The sequence below is a fragment of the Lynx canadensis genome, chromosome D4, assembly GCF_007474595.2.
Source record: "Lynx canadensis isolate LIC74 chromosome D4, mLynCan4.pri.v2, whole genome shotgun sequence".
Lineage (NCBI taxonomy): Eukaryota > Metazoa > Chordata > Mammalia > Carnivora > Felidae > Lynx > Lynx canadensis.
This window is the reverse complement of record NC_044315.2, coordinates 65,707,177-65,722,611: the sequence shown is the minus strand read 5'-3', so window position 1 is coordinate 65,722,611 and position 15,435 is coordinate 65,707,177. Positions and strand designations below refer to the sequence as shown.

Here is a 15,435-nt window from a genome sequence, read left to right as displayed (position 1 = left end):
ATTCTTCCCTGGCACTTTATAATGAAGCTCTAGAAGACAACATATATTTTCCTTAAATTCTGATCAGTTATGATATGGGGTATTCTTATGTCCTTGGTGCTTAACACATCTCTCTCTACCTCCAATTCTAAAAGCATTAAGTAATATGATTCAATATTTTCCCTTTAATGCTGTGAGTCAGAATTCTTATAACGCTCACATGATAAGAATAACCAATTCTTATAAAACATGCAGATTAACAGATCTTTCCTCTTGAAATTCTGACTTGATGGATCTAGGTTGAGCATGACCATGATATTTTAGGCAAGTCTTCCAGATGATCTTGATTTCTAGAATTGTTTAGTAAAGCTTCAGGATAACTTAAAACAAGTAAAGTAGCACAGGTATTAGTATATTCTTTGGTTGTGGGAAATTGCTGAAATGAAAACTAAAAGACCACATGAGAAATCATGTAAAATCTTATTAACCTGAAAAAGAAAAGAAAAGAAAAAAAAACTTTTGATCAGACAGACATTTAGGAATCTATTGGCATGGGTAAGTTCCCATTTACTGGGCGATTGCAAAGGCAAATGTTTTCTCTGAGCTCACATGAATATATTTAAAAGTGATACATAGGAGTGGGTCACAGTGATATGTCCTATAGACCTTGGAATCTAGGTTACTCTCTGAAAGTTGAAACAACAAGTTTTCCACAAAGAGTCAAAGTTATGCATCTGTTGAAATTAACCACTGTGTGAGTGAAATCCTGAGTGAAATCCAAGGGCACTGAATATGAATATTCCAAAGTATAAACTACATGTTACCTCAGAGAAGTGGGACTGGAATACAATGCAGTTTTGTAAGCTTCATTGATGAAGCTCTTGATGAGAATGTGGTTTCCCTCTTGATGAAGAATGTGGTAACACTGGAGGTTGCTCATCATGCAACATAGAATAATGAAGAAGTAATCAAAATACAATTCAGGATTACATATTTAGTTCCATTTTTGTAATACAGCATACAAAACATACTTGAACCATGCAGAAGTTTACTCAATCCTGGGTCTAGCTGACTAGACAAGATGACTCTTGCAAAATCCCCTGAAATCTCAGGACCCTCTCTAGGCCTATGGTGATCCAACAAGGTGGTATAAAGCCATTTCATTGGATTTTGCCTAAAGAGAGTGGAGTTGGCTTATTTCACGAACAATAATCAGCTCATCCACATCCCTCAAAAACAATGATAGACAAATTTGTTGAAGAAGATATCATATGCCCACTGGAACTGATGAGGCATAAGACTTTAATTTTAACACCTTATTTACAGATTTTCTTTTCATGCATGTAAACAAGTAAGATGAATATGTATAGGCTCAGTGTTTGTGATTACCTGAAATCACTGTCATAAATGATTATAGAGATTGAATAATCATATATATACATATCTATATATATTATATATAGATATGTATATATAATAGGTTATAGAGATTGAATAATTCCTTGAAAGCTCTGACTTGTTCAGGCTGAGACCTTATGCAACAATTATCTATAATTGTTCTACCTTCTCTAAATCTAAAACTCAGGGAGATTGTATTTATGCTAGCAAGGGTCACTTGATCCATATAATAAAATCACCACCCATGTATGTCCAAGAATACCTCTCTGATAAAGAGGAAAGAAAGATATGTTTACACATTGACTTCATTATTTCCTAGTTCCAGGGAAGGTGGAAAAGACAAAAACTCACCAATATGCAATATTGATAAAGTTATACTTTATGTAATTTTGCTCACATATATTAAATATATCCATGAATCTTTTCCCATAATATGTGTGTACATTCATAAATCAATTCTTTTCCAATGTAATCTCTACAGGGTAGGAATCTTTTCTTTCTCAGACTTAATAGGTCAATTAACCATGTCTAAGAATAGTAACATGGTGTGGTTATGTGCTGATGAATTCACTGAGGCATTCAAAGTTTAATATGAGAGTGTTTTGACATTATTACCATAAGCATTTCAAGATGTCCCAAAGTTATTTCTTTACTCCACTTCATATGCAGGATTACAATTGTGCAGACCCTTGTTATGATATCTTTGCACATACAGAGATATTTATTCATCCCGCCAGATACACATCCCAAATAACAAAATCATTCATGCTATAGTTCATCAAACCTGAAACCATATTTTTCACATTTTAACATTTAGAGACTAGGAAAACTTCTAAAATTAATAGTATCTTGGTTTTATGAATTTTGACATATTTATACCTTAAATTATATCAACACTTATGTAAAATTACCTATTTCTTCATAAATTCAGATATAATTGCAAATCATATAAGAAGAAATTATTTAAAAATTTACTAGGCTTAAAATTTTACAATCTTGGGGTATTAGTTGCCATGGTGATGCTACAGTTGACTATTAGATGTATAGCAAGTCAAACAGGAAATAAGAAATTATCTAATTTTAATGTTATATTAATATTCAATAAATTTTAAATACTTTTTGGAAACATAATTCATTCTTTCTAAATGATTCATTAATTTCAGCAGTTTTATTTACAAGATAAATCAAGATATTGAACTTAATGTTGAACTATCAAAAATGAGTATTTTCCAGGGTTTGGTTTATAGCAACTATTTCGCAACTTTCTGGATAATGTTAGAGATTATTCAGATGAGTGTGCTTGCTCTGATATTATTGAGGACAGAAATTAACACAGTACCAAAAGGATTTCTAATCAGCAACCTTTTCATAGCTGCTTTCACCTCTTTGTTCCGTAGACTATAGATGATAGGATTCAACATGGGGGTTAATCCACCATATACCAAAGCTATAAATTTATCTATTTCCTGTGAATCCACAGCTGAGGGCTTTAGGTACATGGAGAGAGCTGTCCCAAAGAACAAAACCACCACAGTCAGGTGGGCTGCACATGTTGAAAAGGCTTTGCTTTGACCACCCACTGAACTAATTCTTAGGATGTTGGAGAGAATGAATGCATAAGATATACAAATTAGAAGCACTGGCATGGGAAGGATAAGTGTGGTGATCACCAGCATGAGTAATTCCACCATGGAGGTGTCCACACAAACCAGTTTCAAGACAGCCAGAATTTCACAAGCAAAATGATTGATTGTGTTATGACCACACAGAGAGAGCTGCAGCACAAATACTGTTTCCACCAGGGTGGTGAGGTAGCCTGTCAACCAGGAACCAGCTGCAATCTGCAAACAAACCTTCTTGTTCATTATGATGGGGTATCTCAGGGGGTTGCAGATGGCCACATATCGGTCATATGCCATCAAGGACAAGAGCACACACTCAGTGGCACCCATAGCTAGAGAGAAGTACATCTGAGCAACACACCCTACGAATGAGATGGTGTTTTCCCCTGTAACAAAGTTTGTCAGCATTGGAGTAAAAGCAGAAGAAGTGTACCAGATGTCTAAAAAGGAGAGGTTGCTGAGGAAGAAGTACATGGGTTTGTGTAGGTGGGAATCCAGGATGGTGATGGAGATCAGAATGATATTACCCAGCAGGGTGATCAGGTACATCAGCAAGCACAGCACAAATACAATGACCTCAACTTTGGGGTAGTGGGAAAATCCCAGGAGGAAAAAAACTGTTACAGATGTCAAATTTCCCTGAAACATTTTATTATGTCATATTCATTTGTATATATGCACAGAAAGATAAACATCATATATTATATATAAAACATAAGATCCCCTCCCTTCGTATTTTCTGGCATTTTTTTCTTCATATGAACTTGTAGTCTATGCTATAGACTTGTAGTCTGTGTAGTCAAATGCTTCTCCAGCTTGCTGATAGTAATATATGTTTGAAGGAATTTGTCATTAATTAGGAAAATTTCAAGTAGGAAGTCAACAGGTAAATCCTCAAGCTGTTATTTTTGATACAAGATTTTTTGGCAGTGTTAGGAAGGGAGAGATTTATTTCATAAACATCATGAGAGATTGATGAAAGAAATAATCTTATGCATTCTTTCTTTTTCTGAAATCACATTTGTAGCTGATCTATAGCTAAGTCATTAATTTACCTGAGCCATTGGAATTATTTTCTTACCCTAGTTTGGTAACAGTCTTCTTACTTAGGAATTGTTCTGCTCTCCAAGCTTATCATATTTTCTGTCACTCCTGGAATTCTGTCCAAAATAATTTGGGAGATTCAGTGAGTTAAAAAAAGTTATAAATTTCTGCAGTCATAGATTAATTAACCAAAAACCTTGGACATTTCAACACAAGTCCACAGTTTCCATTTCAAACCCAGGAAGATGATGACAGATATTCTCATGGTGGTAGACATATATAGATATTTCTTTCATATAGCTAGAATTTGCCTCGCATCTGTGCTCCAGAATCATCCTTCAAAAGACCAACTATTGGCACTATAAGGCAATTTAAGCTTTTTGTTGCTTATGAGAAGTTTCCAATTCATGTAGCAAATTAAACTTAGAACTCTATTTGTGCAGAATTAAAATTCTGAAACTCCAGGGATAATGTCCCATAGATCCAATTATAGTCAGTAACTGGTCTGTTATAATTGCAGTGTTATTCAAACAAGAAATAAACATATTCCTATCTACACTATCTTTGGGAAGGGAACTTTTCTCTGCTTCTGATTGTGTTATAAAATCAGTCAAGCTGGCTAATTTTAAAAAAGTTAAGGCGAATGAATAATGTTGACAGTTTCTCCTTTAGATTGAAGGAGTGTTTCGTAATGTGTACAATATGAAGTTATACTTGATATGGAGCCCACCAAAGATGGAAGAAGGAGAGCTTAAGTAACTCTTCCATTGCTCATCATAGCTCAAAGATAAGATGAGAGTAAATGTTCTTCATGGAACTTGAAGGGACAATTTGTTTTAAAGAACACTTCTTTTAAGGTAGAACCATTTTGAGAAGATAGTTTCACCAGATAAAGGCATCTTGATCCTTCAGAAATCCACTGAATGCTCCATTTGAGTGATTTTTATAATCTCTATTTATAATTTTCTGTTTTCCAAATGAGCAACTAATGGCGAATAGTGTGTATGGTGGTATGGAGAAAACATGCTGTCAGTCTCATCACTATGCAGTTGTGTTTGGATGCCTTGGTTTTAGTAACAGATTGTAATCATGACTATTACTAAATTATTTATATCACATCAAATATGTTTTCATTCTCAGAGAAGTTTATAAATTTGAACTATTGCCAAGATTATTAAAAAAAACAACAACAACCAGAAATCCTGTCCTCACTGTTTGCTTTATTACAAACGGAATGTAGCCGTGAGGTCTTCTATTTACTCTGCTCTTGTAGGGATATAACCTTCAAGGCCCTGGGATGATTCACTTCTTTAACTACAGGACATCTTGGTGCACAGGAAACAATACGGCTTTAGTGCTGCAAATACTTCCCACTTCACCACTTCAGTTTTGTTATCTAGAGCAAGTTGGTGATCCTCATTGAGATTTAGCTTATTTGTAAAAGAGCAATGATAATATTTCTTTATCAGGGTCGTTATGAGGAGTAGAGAGATATTTTATGTAAAGCAACTTACATAGTATCTGATTTATAGTATACACTCATAGATTTCAGATTTTTCTCTCTTCTGTGGTTTTCTGTTTGCTTCTTGAATCCTCTTCCTTTCCTGTATTTACTGCATTTACTGGATTTACTTCCCCTTCTCACTGTTTCCTTCCTTTTTGACTACAGCAATATTCTTACTTTCCCCCCTCATTTAGACAAGATTAACTGCAACCATAATACAAATGGTTGAAGGAAAAGGAAGAAGCTGACTGACATCTGGCCCCAGAATCCCATTTCCCTCTGAATTTATTTATTGACTACCATTCCCAACTTGTTTGATTTCTTGAACTTGTAAAGCTGTAAAGGCTTATACAGCTGGAAGTAAATAATTTAGGTTGGCTTCACTGTGCCTAGGAGAGAACTGTACTGTAGGGCTACACCACAAAGATTTAAAGGAAGGCAGTGACTAAGACTGAGGAAGGTTGCTGACCTGACTCCCCCCACTATGCATAAAGCACCAAACCACACTTCTGCTTTGTAGATAAATCAAAGCACACTGAAAAGAAGAGAAATTCTGAAACTCCATGGAAAAATTCAAACTCTGTTTATGATAAAGCACACTCAGCAAACTAGCAGTAAAAGGATATTTCCATGAGGAATGAGCAAGATGGTGGAATGATAGTTTTCAGAGCTTGTACCCTCACGGAAGCATGTTTGAACAACTATCCACAAATGAAAATACCTTTACAAAAGCTAAGGATTTCAGGTGAAAGATTATGGATTGGTGAATACTTCTGGGTCTCCATTGAAATCCAGAACAGAAATAAGAAAAGACACATTGAAGGGGGTAAGAACAACACTTTCACATTACCCATCTCATCCTTTCCTCAAGCCTGAGGAGTGCGATGCATAGAGACACCTCATGGGGGAAGAAGAGTGAAGTGGTATCCAACTTTACCATGAACTTTAGCATAGAGCTCACCCCAGTGAACCCTGGCACCTTGGGCTCCAGGCTCACACCCCCAGAATAAGGCTCCTGGCCACCACAGTGCCAGCCCAGGCCCTGAGACTCCAGGCTAAATGCCTGCCCTTATAGATCAAGCTTCCATGACCCCACTGTCAGGCAGGAAGCTGCAGCCCCAGCATATAGGCCAACACTCACTGATTATCACAATAGATGTGGGAAAAAAAGTGACAAAATTCATGATAAAAACTCTCAACAAATTATAAAGAGTGTGCTTCAACATAATAAAGACCATATGTGACAAGTCCACAGCTAACTTCATATTCAACAGTGGAAAACTCAAAGCTTTTCCTCTAAGACCAGAAACAAGACAAGGTTGCCCACTCCTGCCATTTCTATTCAGTATAATACTGGAAGTCATAGCAAAAGCAATTAGACAAGAAGAAGAAATAAAAGGCATCCAAAGTGGAAAGGAAGAATGAAAACTGTCTGTGTTTGCAGATTACATTTTCTTTAAATATAGAAAACCCTGAAGACTCCACCAAAACTCTGCTAGATCTAATAAACAAATTCAGTAAAGTTGCAAGATACAAAAATCAATGTACAAAAATCTGTTGCATTTATATACACTAAAAATGAACTATCAAAAGAGATATTAAGAAAATAATCCCATTTATAATAGCATTAAAAATAATGAAATACTTAGGAATAAATGTAACCAAGGAGGTGAAAGTTATGTACACTAAAAAATAAAGACATTGATTAGAGAAATTGAAAAAATGCAAATAAATGGAAAGATATCCACACTCATGGATTGGAAGAATTAATATTGTTAAAATGTCCATACCACCCAAAGCAATCTACAGATTCAGTGAAATCCTTATTAAAATTCTTATGGCATTTTTTGCAGAAATAGAAAAAAAAATCCTAAAATTTCTACGGAACCACAAAAGAGCTCAAATAGTCAAAGCAATCTTGAGAAAGAACAAAGCTGGAAGCATACTTTCTGAATTCAAAATATACTACAAAGCTGTAGTGATTAAAACAGCATGATACTGACATAAAAGCAGATGTATAGATCAATGGGAACAGAATAGAGAAACCAGAAATAAATTAATGCATTTACACGATCTTTTTTTTTTTTTTAATTTTTTTCAACGTTTATTTATTTTTGGGACAGAGAGAGACAGAGCATGAATGGGGGAGGGGCAGAGAGAGAGGGAGACACAGAATCGGAAACAGGCTCCAGGCTCTGAGCCATCAGCCCAGAGCCTGATGCGGGGCTCGAACTCACGCACCGCAAGATCGTGACCTGGCTGAAGTCGGACGCTTAACCGACTGCGCCACCCAGGCGCCCCTGCATTTACATGATCTTTAACAAAAGTGCCAAGATTACACAATGGGAAAAGGACAGTCTTTTCAAAAATGGTGTTTGTAAATTGAATATCCACATGCAGAAGAATGAAATTGGACTCTCCAGACCATATACTTACATCACCTCAAAATGGATTAAAGACTTAAATATAAGACTTGAAACTATAAGACTACTAATAGAAAACATAGGGATAAAGCTTTTTAACATTGGTCTTGACAATGATTTTTTATTATGAATCCAAAAGCACAGGGAACAAAAGCAAAAATTGAAAAATGGGATTGCATCAAACTAAAAAGTTTCTGCAAAGAACAATCAACATCAAAGAACAAAGAACAACCAACAGAATCACGAGTCAACCTATGGAATGGGAGAAAATATTTGTAAACCATACATATAATAAGAAGTTAATATCCAAAATTTATAAGGAGCTCAACTCTGGAAACAAATACCCAATTTAAAAACTGGCAAAGGACCTAAATAGACATTTTTCCAAAGATGATGTACAAATAGCCAATAGGTATATGAAAAAATGCTCAACATTATTAATCATCAGAGAAATGTATATCATAACTGTAGATGACAAACTGATAGTTACCAGAGGGGAAGTGGGTAGGGGGCTGGGCTAAATAGGTGATGGGGATTAAGAAGTGCACTTGTAGTGTTGAGCACTGGGTATTGTATGAAAGTGTTGAATCACTAAATTGCACACCTGAAACTGATATTACACTGTATGTTAAATAACTGGAATTCAAATAAAAACTTTTGAGCTATCACCTTCCATCTGTTAGATGGACTTCCTCAAAAACTAAAAGTAGTATTACCATATGATCTAGCAATTCCATTTCTGAGTATATATGCAAAGGAAATGAAATCAGTATCTCAAAGAGATATCACCACTCCCATGTTTTTTATAGCATTAGTCACAATAGTAAGGTTAGGGAATCATCCAAGTGTCTATTAATGGATGAATAGATGAAGAGAATATGGTAAATTCATATAATTGAATATTATTCAGTCTTAAAAAGAAAAGGAAATATTGTCACATGCTAAAATTAAGATGAATATCAAGGACATTATACTAAGTCAAATAAGCCAGGCACAGAAAGTCAAATACTACATTGTTTCACTGATGTGTGGAATCTAAAAAAGTTGAACTCATGGAAACATAGAGTGGAATGGTGCCAGGCGGGGTGTCCAGATTAGACGATATTGGGAAATGTTGGTCAAATGGTACAAAGTTTCAGTTATGCAGGATGAATAATTTCTAGAGATCTAATGTACAGCATGGTGACTATAGTTAATAATACTATATTTTATACTTGAAATTTGCTAAGAGAGTTGATCTTAAGTGTTCACTCTGCATACACACACAAAAATGATAACTGTATGAGGTGATGGATATGTTAATAGCATTATTATGGTAAGCATTTCATAATGTATATGCATTTCAAGCATTACATTGTATACCATAAATACATACACCTTTAATTTGTCAATTGTACTTATATAAAGCTAGGAAAAAATTAAAAATAGTACCTAAAACAATAAGACACTTCCAAAACATAATAAAGGCTATCTGTGGAAGACTTCAGCTAACATTAAACATAATGAAAGAAGAGCTGAAGTTTTTAACTTTGAAAATTATAGGATTTTGGGGGGCGCCTGGGTGGCTCAGTCAGTTAGGTGTCCAACTTCGGCTCAGGTCATGATTTTGCAGTTTGTGGGTTCGAGTCCCGCATCAGGCTCTGTGCTGACAGCTCGGAGACTGGAGCCTGCTTTGGAATCTGTGTCTCTCTCTCTTTTTCTCTCTCTTCCCTCCCCCACTCACGCTCTCTCTCTCCCTCCCTCTCAAAAATAATTAAACATTAAAAAATTAAAAAAAAAGAAAATTATAAAATTTCAATGTTTCTTTTAGATGTTGGTAGTTTTTGATTCCAAGAAATCGTTGCCTTCTTAATGGTCAAAACGACATTCTGGGTTCTACTTCTGAAACCAATACTGCACTGTCTGTTAACTAACTTGAATATAAATAAATAAATTTTTAAAAATAATATTCGGGGCAGTTTTATAGACAGAATGTTTATGTTTAGGTGTATGATTTATTTCAAATCCATTGTTGTGTATGGGGTGAGATATGGATACATAGTTATGCCAGCATTATTTATGGAAAAAGGTATCCTTTCCCCATTGAATTACCTTAGCATCTTTGTTGAAAAATCATAGATCATATATGTGTAGATTTCTTTCCGTACACCTCTATCCTGTTCCATTGATTTATTTGTCTTACTTTGTGTTAGTACCAAGTGAATTGATTATTACAAATTTATAATAAGTTTAATAAAAAGGTAGTATAATCTTCCAACTTTATTCTTTTTAAAGACTGTTTTGGCTATTCTAAGTTCTTTCATTTCAATATCAGTTTTAGAATCATCTTGGCAGTTTTTCTAAAATCTCTGCCTGTATTTTGAATGGGATGGCATTAATCTGTAAATGAATTTGGGAAGAATTGGTAACTTAATATTGACTCTTTTAATTCATGAGTCAGGAATTTCTGTAATAGGTTTTCCTTAATTTGTTTCTACGTGCTTTGTGGCTTTCAGTATAAAAGTTTTACACATCTTCTGTTAACTTTCCTTTAGTCATTTTTAGTTTTTATTCTACTACAAATGATATTTAAAAATATATTTAACAATTGTTTATTATTGGTAAATAGAAATGCAGCTGGTTTGTGTGATCTGATACATCCTGATAGATTGGGTAAAATCTCATAGTAATTTTATTAGTTACCTTGTGGACTCCTTGGAATTTTTATGGTCGTTTTCATATGCAATCTGCTTTTTTTAAAAATAAAAACAGTTTCCTTCTTTCCAATTGTAATGCCTTTTATTTATTTCTTTTGCCTTATTGCACTGCCCAGGACTCAATGCTATCTGTAAGTGGGGTAGTGGACATTCTTGCCTTCTTCTTGATCTCAGAAGAAGAACATTCAGTTTTTTAACTGATTTTATCCTGCCGTCTTTTCTTGGATATATCCCCACATTAGGCCTCTTTTTTTCTTTTCTCTAAATCGAAAGAATGGATATAGATCATCTTTTAATTTTTAATCATGGCAAAATTTGTTAAATTTGTCATCTTCTAAAAATTTTTATTTATTCAAATTCAAGTTAGTTAATGTACAATGTAGTATTGGTTTCAGGAGTAGAGCCCAGTGATTCATCACTTATGTATTACACCCAGTGTCATCCCAACAAGTGCCTTCCTTAATGACCATCACTCATTTAGTCCATCCACCCCTACCCCTCCCCTCCAGCAGCCCTCAGTTTGTTCTCTGTATTTAAGAGTCTCTTATGGTTTGTCTCCCTCTCTGTTTTTATTTTATTTTTCCTTCATTTCCCCTATGATCATGTTTTGTTTCTTAAATTCCACATATGAGTGAAATCATATATTTGTCTTTTTATGACTTAGCATAATACACTCCAATTCCATCCACGTTGTTGCAAATGGCAAGATTTCATTCTCTTTGATTGCTCAGTAATATTCCATTATATAAATATATACTACATCTTCTTTATCCATTCATCAGTCAATGGACATTTGAGCACTTTCCATACTTTGGCTATTGTTGATAGTGCTGCTATAAACATTGGAGTACATGTACCCCTTCAGATCAGCATTTTTGTATCTTTTGTATAAATACCTAGTAGTGCAATTGCTGGGTCATAAGGTAGTTCTATTTTTAATTTTTTGAGGAGCCTCCACACTGTTTTCCAGACTGGCTGCACCAGTTTACCTTCCCACCAATGGTGCAAAAATGTGGTTAAGTTTATCATCTTAACTATTTTAAAGTGTACAATTCAGTTGTGTTATGTATTTTCACATTATTGTGCAGTAGATCTCTAGAACTTTTTCATCTTGCAAAACTGGAATTCTGTACTCACTATACACTAATCTTCCCTCACCACCAGCACCCATTGGCAACCAACTATTTTCTGTTTCTATGATTTTGAGTTCTTCGTATGAATGAAAATCATATAATATTTGTCCTTTTGTGACTGGCTTATTTCAGTCAGCATAATGTCCTTGAGGCTCATTAATGTTGTAGCATGTGACGGGATTTCCTTCTCTTTTAATTCTCTTTTATTCCCTTATATGTATATACCACATTCCCTTTATATTTTCAGCTGTTGATGAGCATTTGGGTTGTTTCCTCCTATTGGCTATTGTGAATAATGCTGCGTGAAACATGAGTGTACAGATATTGCTTTGAGATTTGCTTTAAATTCTTTTAGATATATACCCAGAAGTGGGATTGCTGGATCATATCATAGTTCTATTTTAATTTTTTTGAGGAATCTTCATAATGTTTTCCTTAATGGTGGCACCATTTTACATTCTCGCCAGTAGTGTACAAGAGTTCCAACTTCTTTCCATCCTTGCTGACACTTGGGCACAGAAGCTATTGGACTGAGGGACTTCTCTTACCTAGATGACCCAGGTATTGCAAAAACAACATTTTTAATACTCCCATCCCAATGACCCCCCACTCCCCCCAAAAAACAAACAAGCAAACACTTATAGAGCATGTTTCTCTTGATCTGTTGTGATCTAGAATAAATTGTTTAATTAGCACTTGCCAGTTTTCAATTCCTGTGTTGGTGCTGGTATCAGAAGATGGGAAAGGTCTGAACTCTTCCCTTAGCACCTTCTCAGTCTAATTAGGGAAATGGAGTGTAAAGACAGTGTAATTTGTGAGGCATGGGGGTGAGTGAGTGACCTTTGCTGCAGTCTGGGAATGGGTTACAAAGGACTTCCTGGAAGAATTGATACTAGAGCTGAAGTTGGAAGGTTATTAAGGGCAGCCAAATGAGTATGTGAGAGAAAAGGCTTCCAGGCAAGGAGAGTGACATATATTTAAACTGGGAGTTGTAAAATGTCATATTGTATTCGGGAAAGGTAAGTAGATTGGTGTGATCTGATCATTAAATGCAAAAGAGGGAGTTGCTGGTGATAAAATTGGAATTATCACACAAGGTAGTCTATGCTAATTTAGGAGCTTCATAACCCACATTTTAGGTACTGTGGAAGGATTTTTTTTTTACTGGGAGAAAAGCAATATGAGTATGGCTCAATTCTTTTAAAAAATCACTGTGCTGATATTGAGGAGAAGGTATTAGAAACAAGAATGAAATTAAAACTCTGACAATGGAGGGGCACCTGGTGGTTTAGTTGGTTTAGTATCTGACTTCAGCTCAGGTCATGATCTCCCGGTTCATGAGTTTGAGCAGCACATCGGGCTTGCTGCTGTCAACCAGTCAGCACCGGGCCCACTTCTGATCCCCTGTTCCCCTTTCTCTGCCACTCCCCTGCTTGCACTCTCCCCCCAAAAAATAAATACATATAAAAAAAATCTCTGACAGTGGAAATGAGTGGGAGGAGTTTGAGTCCTGAGATATAACATCATCTGATGTTCACCTTACAGTATAACTCGATTCAGGGAATTAGAACATCATAGTTGAACATAATTTGAGAAAATTGAGAAATTAAGTGAGATCTCAGTGAGATCATAATGTGGCCTTGCAGGTGCTTACTTGTCTTATTTTGACACATTTTTGAAGTTCCTAGGAGCAACATGAAAGATGTATTGATAATGAGCACTGGGGGGACTGGATAGCCCTTGCAGTGATCTCAGGAAGATCCATGTGCATGGGTAAGTTATGAGGGAAGTGATGTGATGAATATTTGGGGCTAAGGGAATTTCTTTGATACTTTACTGATCTCCCCTAAAGAAGACAACCATTTATTGCTGCCTGCAAAACCTTTATGCCTCTACAAAAAAGAGTTAAGATCAAGGGAAAGACAGACTCACCTTCTAAGCAGAGCTGTTACTTGAGTTGAAGACTCCATGGAGCCACATTTTCTAGAAAGGAAAGAGCACTGAACCAAGACTGGGGTTATTGCATAGGAGAATGAGGTTAGGACCTCAGCCTAAGAATTTGGGAAGTCACAATTCAGTCCATAACAGAAGGTATGGTCACTTGGCACCTGACAATTTTACACTTCTTCAGAAACATACTCAGGGCCTATTAAGGCTAGTACTTGGATGTGGGAAAAATGTGGGGGTCCTCTGAAGTAACCTGCCCACCAAAATCTACACTAATCTGCTCTCCAAGTTGCAGTGAATTTTCTTTCTTGGTGGCAGGGAACACACCCACCTGATAAGCTTTCTGGCAGCTTTCTTGAGGTGGGAGGCCAGCAAAACAGATGCTTGAGCCAGGTGTAGGGGTTATTATTGACAGCTACGTGCACACTGGTTTGTACTGCATTTCCTAAACAGAGAGTAAAGAAGGCATTGTCTCATCCCCAGTGTACAAGGGAACTTAAGGTCCAGGGTTTCAATGAGTGTCATTTTTGCTTCCCAGTATAATTTTTGGTTTGTTAGGATTGTCTAAGGCTGGCATAGAAGCTAGAGTAAAGAAAGAAGTCACATTTAAGAAAAAATTCTCAGGAACAAAGTCAAAGAAGTGTGACCAAGAAGTCTTCAAAACAAAAGGTAGCTTTCAGCCTGAACCAGGAACACAGGGGCAAAGCCAAGGGGTTAGAAAGTCCAGAGAGATGAAAGAAAGCAATAATGGATCCAAGTGGACAGTGGGAGGGCTAGTAGTGAACAGAGTACCCCAAAATGGGTATGATTTTGATTTTCTTTTGTAGCATAGCAAGGGCAGAATAAATTACTTTAAACAGAAATTTTAAGTCAGACTCCGTTATATCACACGATTGACTCTTTCGTGGGTAAGGTGTCTTATACTGCTTTCTTTTTACCTGTTTACCCATCTATAACATTTGATTCTTTTTTTATATACTGCTTTTAATTACCATTACAGTGCCTTGAATATAGTAGTGGGTAAACAGAGATTCGTTAAATGAGTAAATAGTTAATCACATTGGTCATACACCTGCAAGCTGGGACAAGATAACAAACAGTGAAAGTATACACTGGCCTACCCTACATAGAAAAAGGAAGCATCTCTATGTGCAAACTCTATATTCCTGCATTTTTCTAAGTACAGTTTTAACTATTCCTTCAGAAGCCGAAATTTAAATTTAAGCTCTATACTGTTATAATCCTCTATTTTCCCTAGATGGCGACAGAGACTAGCTTGTCTGTCTTTGAGGTCCCCTTACAGAAAAGCTTTCTCAGAAAGAACAGAAATTCAATACCTTTTGTACCTATTGATATTGATATTTACATGTAGTGAAAACAAGTTGTTTTACTTATATTTTTACTCAAAATATTTCAAAGCAAAAATAAACTGTTGAAGAGAGTTGATAATATCATTTATCAAAGATTAAGTACTAAATAATAGTTCTGTGCTCAGCACGAAACTAGAGGCTATGGGGAATAGAAATAAGGAGAACGCCCTTGAACTCATTAATATCTGTTACATTAATCTATGTAATGTATCAGTCAACAGCTCCTGCCTCACCATTGCTTAGGGTCAACAATAGGAAAGCTCTATGAGAGCACCTGTGTGTTAACTGCTATTCCTGCCTCTGCTTTGTGTAATTAATC

The 15,435-nt window shown here is 35.7% G+C and overlaps 1 protein-coding gene across 1 annotated transcript; it reads right to left on the bottom strand.

The window, feature by feature from the left end:
• Positions 1–2,663: 2,663 nt before the first annotated feature.
• Positions 2,664–3,647, bottom strand: LOC115499109 (olfactory receptor 13F1-like). The gene has a single exon (XM_030292828.1). The coding sequence runs from the start codon at positions 3,645–3,647 to the stop codon at positions 2,664–2,666; it is 984 nt and encodes a 327-aa protein (XP_030148688.1).
• Positions 3,648–15,435: the final 11,788 nt, after the last annotated feature.